The sequence below is a fragment of the Armigeres subalbatus genome, chromosome 3 (genome assembly GCF_024139115.2).
Source record: "Armigeres subalbatus isolate Guangzhou_Male chromosome 3, GZ_Asu_2, whole genome shotgun sequence".
Lineage (NCBI taxonomy): Eukaryota > Metazoa > Arthropoda > Insecta > Diptera > Culicidae > Armigeres > Armigeres subalbatus.
Genome location: NC_085141.1, coordinates 308,903,854 through 308,920,927, shown reverse-complemented (window position 1 = coordinate 308,920,927; position 17,074 = coordinate 308,903,854). Strand labels below are relative to the sequence as shown.

The window sequence follows — 17,074 nt, the reverse complement described above, 5'->3', positions numbered from 1 at the left end:
CTTTCGAGTTGCAACAAATGTTTTCATTAATTTTGTCAAGAAAATAATTGGAAACGTCTTGATTCGAACTCACTACCGCGTCACTTTATGCTTTTTAGTGCATCGTCTGACAATCACCGAGGAACATGAAGGTATCTGACCAGATGTACAGTCATCCCCCAATGACCAAACATTCGCTCATAGCTGGAAAAATGTTTTAAAATGGTATATGAAACACGGAATAGGAAGAGATTCGCTAGAATTCGACCAGTTATCTTTTTTATGGGCGAACCATTATGAGTGGGACAACTGTGATCAATCTTCATAAGTCATTGGCATATTCTGACGTCCCAGAATCTGATTAGACCGTCACAGTCTTGTTCGCGTGCCGAAGCAATAAAAGCGATTTCCCCGCGGTAGGGTAAGGCATTGTTATTTCTGCCACAATAAACCGAAGCCGTGATGCCGCGAAAATAAAATACGAGTGGAAAATGATTTGGTGTGAATAGTAAACTAAATGATATTAATTCTGCCTGATCTCTACAAGATTGGTTAGACTTCGGATCGTCCGAAGTAGTAACCAGGTCTTGACAAATCGATAGTACAAATCCGTACCACGTGTTACCTACGTTGCGAGCTTCAAGTGGGAAGTTTTGAAATTGAATACCAATTAAAAAGTCATCCTCGATCGTTTATAAATTGTCCTGTAAGATATAGTTTTGCAAAAATGCCGGATCTAGTGTCATCGATTATGAAGGAATTCGGTCCGTGGCAGCTCAGAGCTGTACCGCTGATATACATGTGCAAAATACCTGCAGCATGGTTTATGGCGATTTTGATCTACACAACTCCTGATCCCAAAAACGGTGAGTGCGAACTTGACGAACTTTTTTTTGGAACTCTACGTCTGGGAACTAATGTGATTTGCATCCGCGACCTGAAGGTGAGATCTACTGCAAGCCACCCCCGTCAGTGAGTGCTCATTTCAACGAGACCAAGTGGATTATGGCTTCCCATCCGATCAAGGACGTGGTTAATAGCACCGAGTTCACCATCGACTATTGCTACGTGTTTGAAGATAACTTAGAGGTGAGTGGATTCATGAATATGTCGCTTCTGAAATAGTGTTTACCGGTAGTGAATGAAAGTGGTGAGCTAGGATGAGAAATTGCGATTCTATCTTGTCGACTTGCGGCAAAGTCAATTACTGGCGGCGAGTGAGAAGAAAAGGGCGACATGAAGTGAGCGTTATCAAATAGCATCAATCAGTGGAACAAACAGTTTCCGCAGCTCCATAAAGCTTGCTTCTTCGCAGAGTGCGTTCAACTGACCCTCGGTATTTGAAGTGAAGGTAAGTTGGACATAGTCTGCAAAGGAACGAGAATGAGATCGGCAAATAGACATGATTAGAACACATGGAAAATCGCAGCGGAAGTAATTGAAAACAGCTGAAACAAAGGATAAGTAATTTTAAAAGAAAAACAATCATTCAGGTAATTCGAAGTTCTACGACATTTGAATCTATTGACTTCTGTGAAGCATAAAAGCATTACATAATGAAAAAAATCCGCTGTGCTTTCATTGAAGATAATAGTTAAAACATTTTTATGTATCGTTTCCCACACTTAATACGCAATAATATTTGGAATTAATCGAAGTTTTAAAATAGAAAACGTAATACGTTTTTATTGATTCAAAATAATGAGAGTACATGTAAACAAAAGTTTATAATCTGATTTTGATTCTTTTTTGTAGTTGACTGCAGCTAAACGAACGGAAGTGATCGGACAGTAACGGCACGCACCATGCAAATAAAAGGGTGTCGCTGTTTTTCATCACTTCCGCAAGAGTCTTGTCACCCCTTGGCCAGAATTTTTTAGTTCTCCAACCAATTATGCGCTTGTTTGATCATAAAGTGGCTTATAGTGAGCTAACACACTTCGCTGCTCGTGACAGATACAAACAGGAAGCACGTGGCTGAGATGAAAGTTTGCATGAATGTGAATGATTTGCAAAAGGCCAATGCAATCGGACTGTGTCTGTCACATTACCTACCCTAGCGGTTTTGAGCCGTGAATGAACGGAAGCTTGAAGGATTAAAAGCGAGTTCCAAAGCAGTGTCGAAGTGAACATTTCTGTAGAGTTCCCATGTGAATGTCAAGAGAGTTCTTAAAATATTTTGTGATGAAACTTCTTGGGATATGTTTGAAGAAATTCAATAGATAATTCATCAATAGATTTTCGGTTAATTTTTTTTTAATAATCCACAAGATACATGATTGAACAGAGGAATTCAGTGGACGTGAAGAAGTTCAATCAGCAGCGGAAAAAACGAATTATTTATTTATTATCAGACTAAGGCCAGAGTGGCCTGTGCTGCACATAAAAGTTTTCTCCATTCAGCTCGGTCCATGGCTGCACTTCGCCAACCACGCAGTCTGCGGAGGGTCCGCAAATCGTCCTTCACCTGATCGATCCACCTTGCCCGCTGTGCACCTCGCCTTCTTATTCCCGTCGGATCGTTGTCGAGAACCATTTTCACCGGATTACTGTCCAACATTCTGGCTACGTGCCCGGCCCACCGCAGTCTTCTGGTTTTCGCGGTGTGAACGATGGATGGATCTTCCAACAGCTGATGCAACTCGTAGTTCATTCGCCTCCTCCACGTACCGTCCGCCATCTGCACCCCACCATAGATGGTACGCAACACTTTCCTTTCAAAAACTCCCAGTGCACGTTGGTCCTCCACGAGCATCGTCCAGGTCTCGTGTCCGTAGAGAACTACCGGTCTTATAAGCGTTTTGTAGATAGTCAGTTTGGTACGGCGGCGAGCTCTATTCGATCGGAGCGTCTTACGGAGTTCAAAGTACGTACGATTTCCAACCACTATGCGCCTCCGAATTTCTCTGCTGGTATTTTTATCGGCGGTCATCAGTGAGCCCAAGTACACGAATTCTTCAACCACCTCGATTTTGTCACCACCGATAGAAACTCGTGGTGGGTGGCTTACATTGACCTCTCTTGAGCCTCTTCCTATCATGTACTTCGACTTCGACGTGTTGATGACTAGTCCAATCCGTCTAGCTTCGCTTTTCAGTCTGATGTAGGCTTCCTACATCCTCTCAAAGTTACGTGCCATGATATCAATGTCGTCGGCGAAACCAAATAACTGGACGGACTTCGTGAAAATCTTACCACTCGTGTCAATCCCTGCCCTTCGTATTACTCCCTCCAAAGCGATGTTGAATAGCAGACACGAAAGACCATCACCTTGCCGTAACCCTCTACGCGTTTCGAAGGGACTCGAGAATGCCCCTGAAACTCGAACTACGCACATCACCCGATCCATCATCGCTTTGATCAACCGTATCAGTTTATCCGGAAATCCGTTTTCGTGCATTAGCTGCCATAGCTGGTCCCGATCGATTGTATCATATGCGGCTTTGAAGTCGATAAATAGATGATGTGTGGGCACGTTGTATTCGCGGCATTTCTGCAATACCTGACGTATGGCGAACACCTGGTCTGTGGTAGAGCGTTCACCCATAAATCCCGCCTGGTACTGCCCCACGAAGTCTCTTGCAATTGGCGTTAGTCGACGGCATAAAATTTGGGAGAGTACCTTGTAGGCGGCGTTCAGCAATGTGATTGCGCGGTAGCTGCTACAATCCAGCTTATCGCCCTTTTTGTAGATGGGACACACGACACCTTCCATCCACTCCTGCAGCAGAACCTCATCCTCCCAAACCTTGGTAATCACCCAGTGCAGCGCTTTAGCCAGTACCTCACCACCGTGTTTAAACAGCTCTCCTGGTAGTTGGTCAACTCCAGGGGCTTTGTTATTTTTCAGCCGGCCGATTTCCTGGAGATTCGGAGCTGGAAGTCATATGTCCAGCGCGCGTGCTCCTAGGTTCATTACCATACCGCCACCGTTGTCTGCCATATCGTCATTCAGGTGCTCTTCGTAGTGCTGCCGCCACCTTTGGATCACCTCACGCTCGTTTGTAAGAAGGTTCCCGTTTATGTCCTTACACATATCGGGCTGTGGCACGTGGCCCTTACGTGAACGGTTCAACTTCTCATAGAACTTTCGTGCGTTATTAGCGCGGTACAGTTCCTCCGTCTCTTCACGGTCCGATCTTCCTGCTGGCGCTTTTTCCTCCGGAAAATCGAGTTTTGTCTGTTCCGCGCCCGTTTGTATCGTGCCTCGTTCGCCCTCGTGCGGTGTCGCAGCAATCTCGCCCATGCTGCATTCTTCTCCTCAACTAACTGCTCATATTCGCCGTCATACCAGTCGTTTCTCTGATCCGGAGCCACCGTGCCTAGTGCAGCGGTTGCGGTGCTTCCAATGGCGGATCGAATATCTCTCCAGCCATCTTCAAGAGATGCTGCGCCTAGCTGCTCTTCCGTTGGGAGTGCCACTTCCAGCTGCTGCGGTTAGTCTTGGGCTAGTCTACCGTCTTGTAGCCGCCCAATGTTAAGCCGCGGCGGACGACTCCGACGCGTGTTGATCACCGTCGAGAGTTTTGAGCGCAGACATCCTGCAACGAGGTAGTGGTCGGATTCAATATTCGCACTGCGGTAAGTGCGTACGTTCGTGATGTCGGAGAAGAATTTACCGTCGATTAGAACGTGGTCGATTTGGTTTTCCGTTACTTGATTAGGTGATTTCCACGTGGCCTTGTGGATATTCTTGTGGGGGAAGAAAGTGCTTCGGACTACCATTCCGCGGGAGGCTGCAAAGTTTATGCATCGTTGGCCGTTGTCGTTCGATACGGTATGCAGACTATCCGGTCCGATGACCGGTCTATAAATTTCCTCCCTTCCTACCTGAGCGTTTATGTCACCGATGACGATTTTGACGTCCCGCAGTGGGCATCCATCGTATGTCTGCTTCAGCTGCGCATAGAATGCTTCTTTCTCGTCGTCGGATCTCCCTTCGTGTGGGCAGTGCACGTTGATAATGCTATAGTTGAAGAAACGGCCTTTTATCCCCAGCTTGCACATCCTTGCGTTGATCGGCTGCCACCCAATCACGCGTTGGCGCATCTTTCCCAGCACTATGAAGCCAGTTCCCAGCTTGTTGGCGGTGCCACCTGCCACAGCTTGGGTAGAAGGTAGCTGCTTGATGCCCGCTTTTCCACACTTTCTGTCCTGTCCAGCATATTTCCTGCAGCGCTACGACATCGAAGTTGCGGGGATGTAATTCATCGTAGATTATCCTGTCGCAACCTGCGAAGCCTAGCGACTTGCAGTTCCATGTTCCAAGCTTCCAATCGTGATCCTTTATTCGTCGCCTAGGTCGTTGCCGATTGTATCGAGTCGTATTAAGGTCACTCCTGACGGGATCCAATATTAAAAGTGCTCGCGTTTTCGGGGGCACACCACTCGATACGGAAGCAACGCACAACTGTCATTCTTATTATTTCACGCATGCTGCGACGCAGCAAAGCTAAATTAACAAAAATGACAGTTGTGCGCCGCCTCCGAATCGAGTGGTGTGCCCCCGAAAACGCGAGCACTTTTAATCTTGGATTCCGTCAGGAGTGACCTTAAACCTCCTGTCTCGTCAGAGGGCCGTCGTGTCAGGGCTGTTTAGCGTCCCACTAACACCAGGACTTGGGCTTGTGCGCTTTGACGGAGCCTACTTGCGGATACATGCAGCTTTTTATAGAGGTTTAACAGGGCCCACTGTCAAACCCCACCACATCCTAGGCAGGCGTCACAACTCGCAGATGGCCTGGGGAGGGATCGTCAAGCCCTTGGACATAGTCCCTGCTGCCCCCAAATTAAACCGTGGGTTGAAAATGAATAGATAGATAAAATGCAATGCAATCGTCTAAATTTTTTGAAAAGGTCTCTAGAAATTCTTTGGAATGTTTTTCCAAAAACATCCAATTCATTAATTGTGCAGGTATTCTTTTGATTCGGATACCATCGGAAATTCCAGTCCCTCGGAAATTTCTCCAGTAATAATTCTTCGAGAATTTCCAGCAAAAATTGAAGAAATTTCGTAAGAACTCCAATAATAATAATAATAATAGGAATAGGGGACCAGGGGGCATTATGAACACCCGGGGCAGATTGGACACCCCCAATATTCTTGTTAATTCAATCATTTTTCTACTTTCAATGCAGCGAACTCTATAATCCTTTCATAAACAACTAATTTATAGCGTAGAAGCCATTGTTTTATTTTCATAGCGCATAAATTTGACAAAAAAGTTAGGATGTCTTCCAAATGGTTAAAAATTATAAGTTTCACCTCCCATAAAATAAGCTTTACTTTACCACAGAAGATGATTTCTCAATTATTGGTCATCCCTTAGCAAAATTCTGTTATTTACAGTGCTCTGGCATGCATTTGTGACAAGTTTCCTTGATTTTCACAAAATTTCCAACAGTTTTTAAATTTGTTCACCTGTTGGGGCAAACTGAACACTCTATATGGGGGTAGAACTGACACCTTAAAAAATAAAAACATAACCTCAAACTCATCGAACTTGGCTTTCATATCGTATTATTTCCGTGTTATCATGGTGCGGAATTATAAATCGCTATAAAAGTTGCAGTACATGACATATATACCATAGAAGCATATATATACCATAAAAGTCGCTGAAAGTGCAACAAAAAAAGGAAGTGTTTTGTATAGATTTGGCAAGTTGATCGGTACAACCCATTGGAAGGATTGGCGATGCCAGTAGGGTGAATAAGAGTATGCATAGATTATGCAATGCTTAGAGTAGAGACGATTGAGAAAAGGTCTTGCAATAAGTGTGAGGATCCATATAAAAACAATCATATGCTTCATACAAAAAGTTCGACATACATGTATGAGGCCGGCTGAAAGTGGCAAATTTTTGCGTTACGTAATCAATCTTCTTCTATTCACCATGGAATTAAAATAGAAAACGACCATATATGACCTCGCTTAAGAAGAGGGAAATAGATTTTCGGATGTTGATGATCCAAACACAATTTTAGGTGTCTCATACAAAATCATGACAGGAAGATGAACAATTGGGTAATATTTATGTTGGATGATCCATAAAATAGGTTACAATGGCATATATTCACAAGTAAGATAATTTTCTTCATATTTTATAAGGGTGTCCGTACTGCCCCATGGGGGTGTCCAATCTACCCCGCTACCTTCCCGAGAGTAGTGAAAATTAACTATTACAAAATCGTCCTATTTGATTGAAATTGCCTTATTTTCAATACGATTCAAAACAGAACTGGTAGTTAACGAGTAATAGTATCATGTAATTGCTAGAAATCCGAATTATATTCAATTTAAATCACCTAATATTGAATAAAACCTTAGGGTGTCCATATTGCCCCTTGTCCCCCTACTGGAAGAATTTATTTTAAAAATCCTGAAATAATTGCTGAAGCAAATCAGAAAAACAGTTCGAAGGAATTCCTAAACAAATTCCCGCAGGTATTCCTGAAGCCATTTTCAAAATAAAACCTCACTAAATTTCCTAAAGAATTCTCCTAAGGGAATTTCGGAAGATTTTCCTGAAGCCATTTCCGTGGATATTATCGACCGATATTTTCTACCAGAACTCCTGGTAGAAATTCTGAGGGTTTCTAAAATAATTCTTAGACAAATTTATAAATGAATTTTCGAAAGATTTCCTTAAGGAATATTTGAAGATATTTCTAGATTTATTTGCGAAGGATTTTTGAAGCCACGAGTATTGGAAAGTTTAGCGCTCACCGACTGACGAACGAAAACGGCCTACGACTAATTGATTTCGCCGCCTCCAAGAATATGGCCAGTCGCAGCACCTACTTCCAACACAGCCTCCCATATCGGTACACCTGGAGATTACCACTGCAGACAGAATCACAAATCGACCACATTCTGATTGATGGACGGCACTTCTTCGACATTATCGACGTCAGGACATATCGTGGCGCTAACATCGACTCTGGCCACTATCTGGTGATGGTGAAACTGCGCCCAAAACTATCCGTCATCAACAATGTTCGGTACCGACGACCGCCGCGGTACGACCTAGAGCGACTGAAGCAACCTGATGTCGCCACTGCATACGCGCATTATCTCCAGGCAGCGTTGCCGGAAGAGGGTGAGCTCGGAAGGTGAGCGTTGCCGGAAGAGCGGAGAACAACGTTGGGTATATGGGACGAAGTCGACGGAACGATTGGTTCGACAAAGAATGCAGACGGATTCTGGAAGAGAAGGACGCAGCGGGGCGGTCGCGCTGCAGCAAGGTACCCGGCAGAACGTGGAACGTTATAGACGGAAGCGGAGCAGACCCGCCTTTTTCAGGAGAAGAAACGCCGCCTGGAAGAAGCGGAGTGCGAGGAGATGGAACAGCTGTGCCGTTCTCAAGATACACGCAAGTTCTATCAGAAGCTCAACGCACGCTATGTTTAAAGGCAACTATTATGCAAAGTGAATGCACCTCGGATGTTAAGTCGTTAGGTCATAGTTTTTGACCTATAGTTTGAGGATCCGTGTCGATTGAAATATTTCATCGGTGAAAATTTGACTTTTTTACCATTTAAGGGGATATTTTTAACCTAAAAATCTATTCTGATTTTTTAAAATTATTTAAGGCAAGTTACATAAAATACAGGCACCACTTTTTTTTCCTGACATTTCAAGGAAAATTTTCATATAAAAACAATTTTCATATGATGAAAGTAGCAGAAGTTATACTAAAAATACTGTTGACACCGAACATATATTTCATTTTTTGATAGCGAATTCTTATGTAACTGCATATCTCATACGTGTTTATTAAAAAAACAGCAACCCTGCACCACTTGTTACCATAGAAACAGAATTTAACGCTGGACAGGTCAAGGAATTATATTTCAATTGTGTTCATAATCATTTTCTGGAAGGAGGAGACTATGACACAATTTAGACAAAAACCCTCCTTCAGCGCTACATTAGCTGGTGGGATTGGTCTACCAAATCTTCGGCCCTGTAGCAAAAAAAACCATCCAGACAAATCTGAAGTCTGGACATCAGAGGTCAACGCAGCTCATCACGCTCAACCTTGTTTCACTGGGCATTACTGCTGTTGTCGAAGTCTTTTAGTTAAACGGGGTGTTTTGAAAGGAAAATAATGCAAAGGTTATTACAATGTATTGGAGAGTCTACCACAGGTAGTTGATTGCTGTTTTAGTATAACATTGTTGGACTTCTATTCAGACGGCGTTCGAGCTTTTTGTTACAGTTGAATAGCAGCCGGGCTACCAATCACCGAAAAATTTCTTATTTTGAAATTCCATGTTCTTTAATAGAGCGCATCACAGAGAGGCCTTACAAAGTATACGGAGCAAACAACAGAAGCCATCCACAGAAATTTCTATACTATCTACCAAAACTACAAAATGCCAGATAACCACGAACAGTATGCAAGTAAACTGTTATCCACGGTGGGAGCATATAACAGTCACATAATGCAGGCGTCCATTGAGGTTCAATCAAGTTTGAAATACAGGACAAACATAAATACTACTTTGAACTAGTTCGTAGTTTTAATTTTTTGTTGATTTGAAATGTAAAAGAGTGATGTTATGTTCTTAAATTTAATAATACTTCTTCTTATTGGCATTACATCAACCACTTTCACATATGCCGCCTCGGAGCTTAGTGTTCATTTAGCACTTCCATAGTTATTAACTGCGAAATTTCTAGTCCAAGCTACCATTTTCGCATTCGTATATCATGAGGCTACGATGATACTTTATGCCCAGGGAAGGTGAGAATATTTCCTAGACAAGGCCGGGAATCGAACCCAGCCACTTGTAGCATGGTCTTGCAGTGTAGCAGTACAGGAAGGCTACAGATCTATTCATAATATACCGTAAGAACATTTAAGACTTGCAGTAATTTTAATACAACTTCTACTATTTTCATCATATGAAAAAGGTTTTTATATGAAAATGTTGCTTTAAGCATCAGGAAAAAAAGGTAGTGATTAGATTTTATATAACTTGTTGCAAAAAAATTAAAAAAAACGGAAAAGTTTTTTAGGTTAAAAATATTACCTTAAATAGTAAAAAAGTCAAAATTTCACCGATGAAATATTTTAATCGATGCTGATCCTTAAACTAGAGGTCAAAAACTATGATCTAACGGCTTAACATCCGAGGTGCATTCACTTTGCATAATAGTTGCCTTTGAACATAGCGTGCAACGCATCCCGCAAAGGCTTCGGGCCGCGAGCCGAAATGTGCCGGGATAAGGATGGGAGCATCTTGACGGACGAACGTGTGGTGATCGAAAGGTGGAAGCAGCACTACGAGGAACATCTTTTTTTTTTGTTTTTTTTACAAGGGAGAATGCATTTACACACTAACCCAGTACACGTGCATTGTAGTTGCCAAACTACCACACGGAAGTGTACTGGAGTGTCGGACTCGACCATACCGGTAATACCGACTAAACTCCCTTGGGTCCACCATCGTTTCCCCAGGAACTACCTCGCAGTACTACTTGGGGACGGCAGTACTAAGCGTACTCACTCATTATCGCTCACGCAGGCACTCGTCCCACGCGAGACTGACGTGGGTGCTCGCACCCCATTCACTCCATTTGAGTCTTACTTGGATGCTCTCCCGGACGCTCCGCTGCCATGCCTCGAGGTGTCAATAGCGGTAACTGCCTGGGCCTACAGATATTGCGCTACGACACTCTGCCTCAGCACGAGCAGATCAATCACACCACTGCCGAAGCAGACCATACGCTACCCTGCCGAAGCAGGGACACTCCCCATGCACCACATGTGCACAACTGTAGGTGTGTGGGTACAACCCACTGCTACCCTGCCGCCGAAGCAGCTTCTCCAAAGACCATTCGCTCCATGTGACCCTTTTTCGGGTGCTCACTCTAACACTCCACTGCAATGCCTCGAGGTGTCGATGGGATACCTCGACTCCTGCCTCAGCGTGTGCAGTCCATACTCAGACTTCTGCTGCGCTTTGAGGTGACAATAGCGGCGGAGACACGCTATGACACTCCTGCCTCAGCACAACCAGATCACTCACTCCCTGCCGAAGCAGCTCACGCGCTACTCTACCGAAGTAGGTACACTCCACAACTTATTCTAACACTCCACTGCCATGCCTCGAGGTGTCGATAGCGGTATGTGGGGACTAGTCAACGATACTACGCTACGACACTCTTACCTTAGCATGTGCAGTCCATACTCAGACTTCTGCTGCGCTTCGAGGTGGCCATAGCGGCGGCGACTCGCTATGACACTCCTGCCTCAGCACAAACAGATCACTCACTCCCTGCCGAAGCAGCTCACGCACTACCCTACCGAAGTAGGGACACTCCACATGCCAGTTGGCACTCCCTCCCTGGGCTTGTGCTTTTGAAGCGGCACACAGTCGCTTTGATAGAGTCCGCTTACGGGCACTTGTGGTTTTTTGGGAGGGATTTTAGCAGAGCCCACTGCTAAATCCCACCACGCCCTAGGCAGTTCTCCCTGACTCGCAGACAGCTGGGGAGGGGTCGTCAAGCCCTTGGACATCATGCTGTTCCTGCTGTCCCTGCTGCCCCCTACGAGGAACATCTGAATGGCGCTGAGAGTACAGGCAATGAAAGTCAAGGCAGCGGAGGAGATGACTACGTCAGTTCAGCGGACGATGTGAACCAACCAGCCCCCACCTTGAGGGTAGTTAATGATGCCATCCAACAGCTAAAGACCAATAAAGCAGCTGATAAGGATGGTATCGGAGCTGAGCTCATCAAGAAAGGCTAGCCACTTGCCTGCACAAATTGAAAGTCAGAATCTTGGAAACTGATCAGCTACCGGAGGAGTGGAAAGCCCCATCTACTAGACAGGAGACAAGCTGGAGTGTGAGAACTTTCGAGCGATCACCATCCTCAATGCCACCTATAAAGTGATATCGCAGATCAGCTTCCCTCGTCTGTCACCATTAATGAATAAGTTGGTGGGAAGTTTTTTACTGTACGGCAAATCCTTCAAAAATGCCGTAAATACCAGCTCCCAACGCACCATCTGTTCATTGATTTGAAGGCGGCATACGACAGTATAGACCGCGTAGTGCTATGGAAAATTATGGACGAGAACAGCTTCCTTGGGAAGCTTACCAGACTGATCAAAGCAAAGGTGGATGGTGTGCAAAACTGTGTGAAGATTTCGGGCGAACACTCCAGCTCGTTCGAATCGCGCCGGGAACTAAGACAAGGTGATGCACTACTTTCGTGCCTGTTGTTCAACATTGCGTTAGAAGGTGTCATGCGGAGAGCCGGGTGTAACAGCCGGAGTACGATTTTCAACAGATCCAGTCAATTTATTTGTTTCGCGGATGACATGGACATTGTCGGCCGAAGATTTGCAAAGGTGGCAGAACTGTACACCCGCCTGAAACGTGAAGCAACAAAAGTTGGACTGGTGGTGAATACGTCAAAGATAAAGTACATGCTTGTGGGCGGAACCGAGCGCGACAGGGCCCGCCTGGGAAGCAGTGTAACGATAGACAGGAATACCTTCGAGGTGGTCGAGGAATTCGTCTACCTCGGATCCTTGCTAACGGCTGATAACAATGTTAGTCGTGAAATACGAAGACGCATCATCTGTGGAAGTCGGGCTTACTACGGGCTCCAGAAGAAACTGCGGTCACCAAATGTGTCATGTACAGAACGCTTATAAGACCGGTTGTCAAGACAATGCTCGAGGAGGATTGCAAGCACTCGGAGTATTCGAGAGACGGGTGCTTAGGACCATCTTTTGGTGGTATCCAAGACGACGGTGTGTGGCGGTGAAGAATGAACCACGAACTCGCCCAGCTCTACGGTGAACCCAGTATCCAGAAGGTAGCTAAAGCCGGAAGGGTACGATGGGCAGGGCATGTTGCAAGAATGCCGGACAGCAACCCTGCAAAGATGGTGTTCGCTTCCGATCCGGCAGGTACGAGACGGCGTGGAGCGCAGCGAACGAGGTGGGCAGACCAGGTGCAAAACGACATAGCGAGGATGGGGAGATGCGGCCTCGAACCATGTATTGTGGCGTCAAATAGTTGATTCATTGTTTCTATTCCTTGTAAGTTGTGAGATGTGAGTTGACATTTGTACTGGGAGGGAAATAAGCATTATACATCATATTACAGTTTGAGCTGACCGCAAATCGATGACCACAAAAGTTTTTTAATGAAACCTTTTTTCACACAAAATTGCCATCTTTGATGAACTGCAGCTAAACGAGAGAAAGTGATTGGACAGCAGCGGCACTATGCAATTTAAAGGGTGCCGCTCTTCGATCACTTTCGCTCGATTCTATCCGCCTCAACACCCCTTGGCAAGCGTTTCGATAGTAGAAACATAAGTACTAGAACGCTAAGGGTGCTCTAGTCATTTAAATTATTTTGCCAAATTATGCAATCTTATACTTTTGAATCAACTATTTCGATGAAGTTGCTAATTTGTGTAAGTGAAATTCAGGGCCATCCTGGGTTCACTCCATCTCCAACCAAGTAGCTGTCGAAACCAGTCCAAGGCTGGCTCGTCTCTAATCATTGATATTCTTCTGGAAATTCCTCCAGCAATTCTTCTGAGAAATTCGTCAGGGGATCTATCAGGATATCTTGCGAAAGTATCTCCAGGAATTCGTTTTATTGTTTGTGCAGCAATTCACCTTGGGATTTCTTTAGGAATTCCTCCAAAAGCTGATATTTTTTCTGGATTTCCTCTAAGAGTTTCTCTTTCTTAGAATTTCTCAAGGATTTCTTCCCGGAATTTCACCACGAGTTTCATTTGAATTTCCTCCAGGAGTTCGTTCTGTAATTACTTTCGTGTTTTGAGGATTCATTCACCTTTCGATTTTTTCCAGAAATTTCTTTCGAAACTCGTTCAGCAGTTACATCTGGAATTCCTTCAGACATTGCTTTTAAAACTACCTCCTTATAACCGAAACGTTACTAAACTGCAGTTCATGAAGTTCCACCTACTTCTTACATATCACGCAAAAAAAAGCGTTCATGAATTCGTGAACTAATGTGTACATATTCAAAATTTGAAGAAAAAAACCTTTCTTTCCACACACTATGAATTTATTCCTAGTGTTTCCCAAATAGTATTCCCATCTTCCAGCTCCAGGTATAACGTCGTTGGATTCGTCCAGTTCAATCTGATTTGATTTGTTATCAACCGCGCTTCAATTCAGAGTCATTAATTATCACTTCATCGGTTGTGGTAGCTCCAATATTGTCACCATACGCATAACTGTCTTATAAACATGTATTAAAGCCAACATAGGACAATTATGCCGCGTTTGGGGAAGATCATGGCTCGAATGTTCTTCACGTGATCAATTGTCAAAACATTCATTCGATTTAATTTGCTTCTGTTTGACTACACATATACCTAACTCGATGACAAATAAGTCAGCAGTGCGCAGTGCTAGTAGTGTGCGCATTCATTGATGACTTGTTGATATCTGCATTCCTCGTGGAAGAAAGCTCACACTTGGTTTGCGTGGGAAGAACTAGATTGCATCGATACAGTATTTCTTAACAGCGGTGTCACTCGCATCACTGTGTTCAACAAAGATTCTGTGCCTGCCAATATCATAAGCAACATCAGCTTTTATCAACCATAATAAAGAGCAGGTAAGATGTCCATTATGTATCGATCCTGACTTAATTAAATGGTCATTTACTTCGATTTACTTTAGGCTTTTATATTGTAAAGGGTGAACCCATCCTCCTTTAGGATACCATTGGTCATCGAACATTTGATGCATTTCGTTTCAGTTCTACAATGATCCAAATCGCACCTCGTGGATTCAGCCCAGCAACATTACCCGGACGAAAGGTTGCACAGTATTTGAACATCATGCGGATTACAATTCTATCATAACGCAGTTTGATTTGGTGTGCTCCAGGTAGGACTATAAGATGTTCAAATTTACAATTTCGACAACATTTAAAATCGTTTTCGCACTAATCTGGGTTTTTAGGTCCCTGCTAACACCAACTACACAAGCAGCTCATGTGTTTGGTGTTCTTCTAGGGGGAATTATCGCAGCCCAGTTGATGAGGACGATCAGCCCCAGAAACCTGATGCTGTTGGGTAAACTACCGCTCATTTTTCTCTGTTCGTAAAGCATTAATATTTGTAATTTTTGAACGCGTTTTCAGGAATGTACACCCAGGTCATGTGCGGTTGCATTACCGGCTACATAATAATATACGAAATGCACATCCTGCTCCGACTATTGGTTGCAATGTGCTGCGCATTTACGTACACGGCAGGAAGTGTAATATGTGAGATTCAATCGAGAAAGAATAATGTATCACCGTTTGTAACAGATTTTCTTTTAAGTAAACGATATCACTGAAGGAAAGTACAAAACCGCCACCATATGCCTGCACGAACAGTTTTGGTCGATTGGGGTGATAATAATGCCTGGGTTGGCAATTTTTACCAACAGCTGGACCTCGTTGTACGCCGCTATCTCAATACCGCCCTTCTTGCTGATAATTATACACAGGTTTGTGGACAACTACTTTAAAGTCCGTTGAACTTTATTCAAGTTCTTTTTTCAGATGGATTCCGGATTCTCCGCGGTGGCTTCTCAAACAGGGCAGAACGCAGGAAGCCAAAGTATACCTGTTAGAAGCGGCAAAATATAACAACACCAGAAACTGCATTCCGATTTACTTCGACGAACAACTGAAGTCAATTTCTGAGGCAGCTGCTGTACAGCCAGAACCGGACCTGTGGTGGACAATTTGGAAGGAAAGATCAGCTTTCAATAATCTCGTTCGGTTGCATCTGGCCTGGGGACTCTTCTGTACCGCGTACTACGGAATGCTGTTGAATGTTTCCTCTTACGGGAGGGATAAACTAAACATTCACATGGTAGTTGTAGGTAAGTGAAGAGATTGTGCATATTTCGGAGACAAACTTCTAAACCTTTCGACAGGAGTTTCAGAACTGATCGGAACATTCATTGGGCTATATCTAATTATGACTTCGAAACAAAAATGGCTTTGGTGTGGGGTGTTCAACATAGTTGCCGGTTTGATTGCATTCAATACGTGGATTATTCCACCCGAAGGTTAGTGATTCGCACATGTAGATCACAACAAATGATTCGTTATTGTGTTCCTTTTTGCAGTTCCCTTCATCAACCGAGACGCTCTAGTAATGCTAACGGCAATGATCTCGAAAGCCAGTGTCTCCTGTTGTTTGGCAATGTTGGTCACGTGCACCGGGGAATTGGTGAGTGCGAACAAAAAAGCTGGAGCGGTTTATTCCTGCACCAATTGGGGAAGGGTAAGTGACATCTCGGAGATTATAACGAACAGCCTGATCTTGAGTTCCGATTTCTTCTTACATTATAGTTCTGCTTCATGGTAACGCCATATATAGTGTCCACAGTCAAATTTGGGCAATTTGTTCCTTTGACGGCATTTGCATCTTTGGCCATAATCGGTGGGATGATCCTGACAGGTATTGTGAATGAGACGGTCTAGCTTAAGAATGAAATCAAGTTTAGTTTAATAAATACAAATGCTCACAATCGAACTACGTCCATTTCATTCAACTTCCGTAATCCGTGTCCTTTGTTTAATGCGCATGACTTTCTACTTCACTGCTATTGAGAAGAAATGAAGCGGACTGTTTTTATTCAGATACTTTTCAAATTGATGTAAAACCACTTTAGATTAGGCTGACGCTATTTGGAGAGGATTCCTCGATCTCTTGTAGCAATGAGTATTGATTCAATTTCCCTCCTCTAATCCTAATTGACTGTGACGACGTGGCAGGCATCTTTATAGGTCCTAAATTAAAGAAGCTCCGAAGGATGTACAGTGAGAATAGATTTCTAGTTAGGCTGACCAAACATACCGTATTTAACGGGACAGTCCCGTTTTTGAGACCTTTTTGTGCTGTCCCGTCATAATCTGAAAAATTCTCAAATTGTCCCGTTTTTTCATTGATTCTGCATTGATCGTACATAGATTTTTTTGTTTGTCCCTATTAGATAGATTTTCAGCTCTCGGCTGACTCATCTCCCAAAAAAGAAAGTGGACGAAACCCAGAAAAAAAGTGTGAGATGTTATG

General features: G+C 43.9%; 1 protein-coding gene across 1 annotated transcript; it reads left to right on the top strand.

Moving 5' to 3' along the window:
• Nucleotides 1-706: 706 nt before the first annotated feature.
• On the top strand, nucleotides 707-16,523 carry LOC134220713 (organic cation transporter protein-like). The gene is made up of 10 exons (XM_062699817.1): nucleotides 707-845; nucleotides 923-1,068; nucleotides 14,755-14,885; nucleotides 14,961-15,073; nucleotides 15,142-15,267; nucleotides 15,326-15,494; nucleotides 15,550-15,875; nucleotides 15,930-16,064; nucleotides 16,125-16,282; nucleotides 16,351-16,523. The coding sequence occupies exons 1-10, from the start codon at nucleotides 707-709 to the stop codon at nucleotides 16,480-16,482; spliced, it is 1,575 nt and encodes a 524-aa protein (XP_062555801.1). The 3' UTR covers nucleotides 16,483-16,523.
• The last annotated feature ends 551 nt before the right edge of the window (nucleotides 16,524-17,074 follow it).

Coding starts and splice junctions, on each gene's coding strand:
- LOC134220713 (XM_062699817.1), top strand. CDS start 707: ATGCCGGATCTAGTGTCATCGATTATGAAGGAATTCGGTCCGTGGCAG. Junction 846..922: donor AACTCCTGATCCCAAAAACG/GTGAGTGCGAAC, acceptor CGCGACCTGAAG/GTGAGATCTACTGCAAGCCA. Junction 15,074..15,141: donor CAGAAACCTGATGCTGTTGG/GTAAACTACCGC, acceptor ACGCGTTTTCAG/GAATGTACACCCAGGTCATG.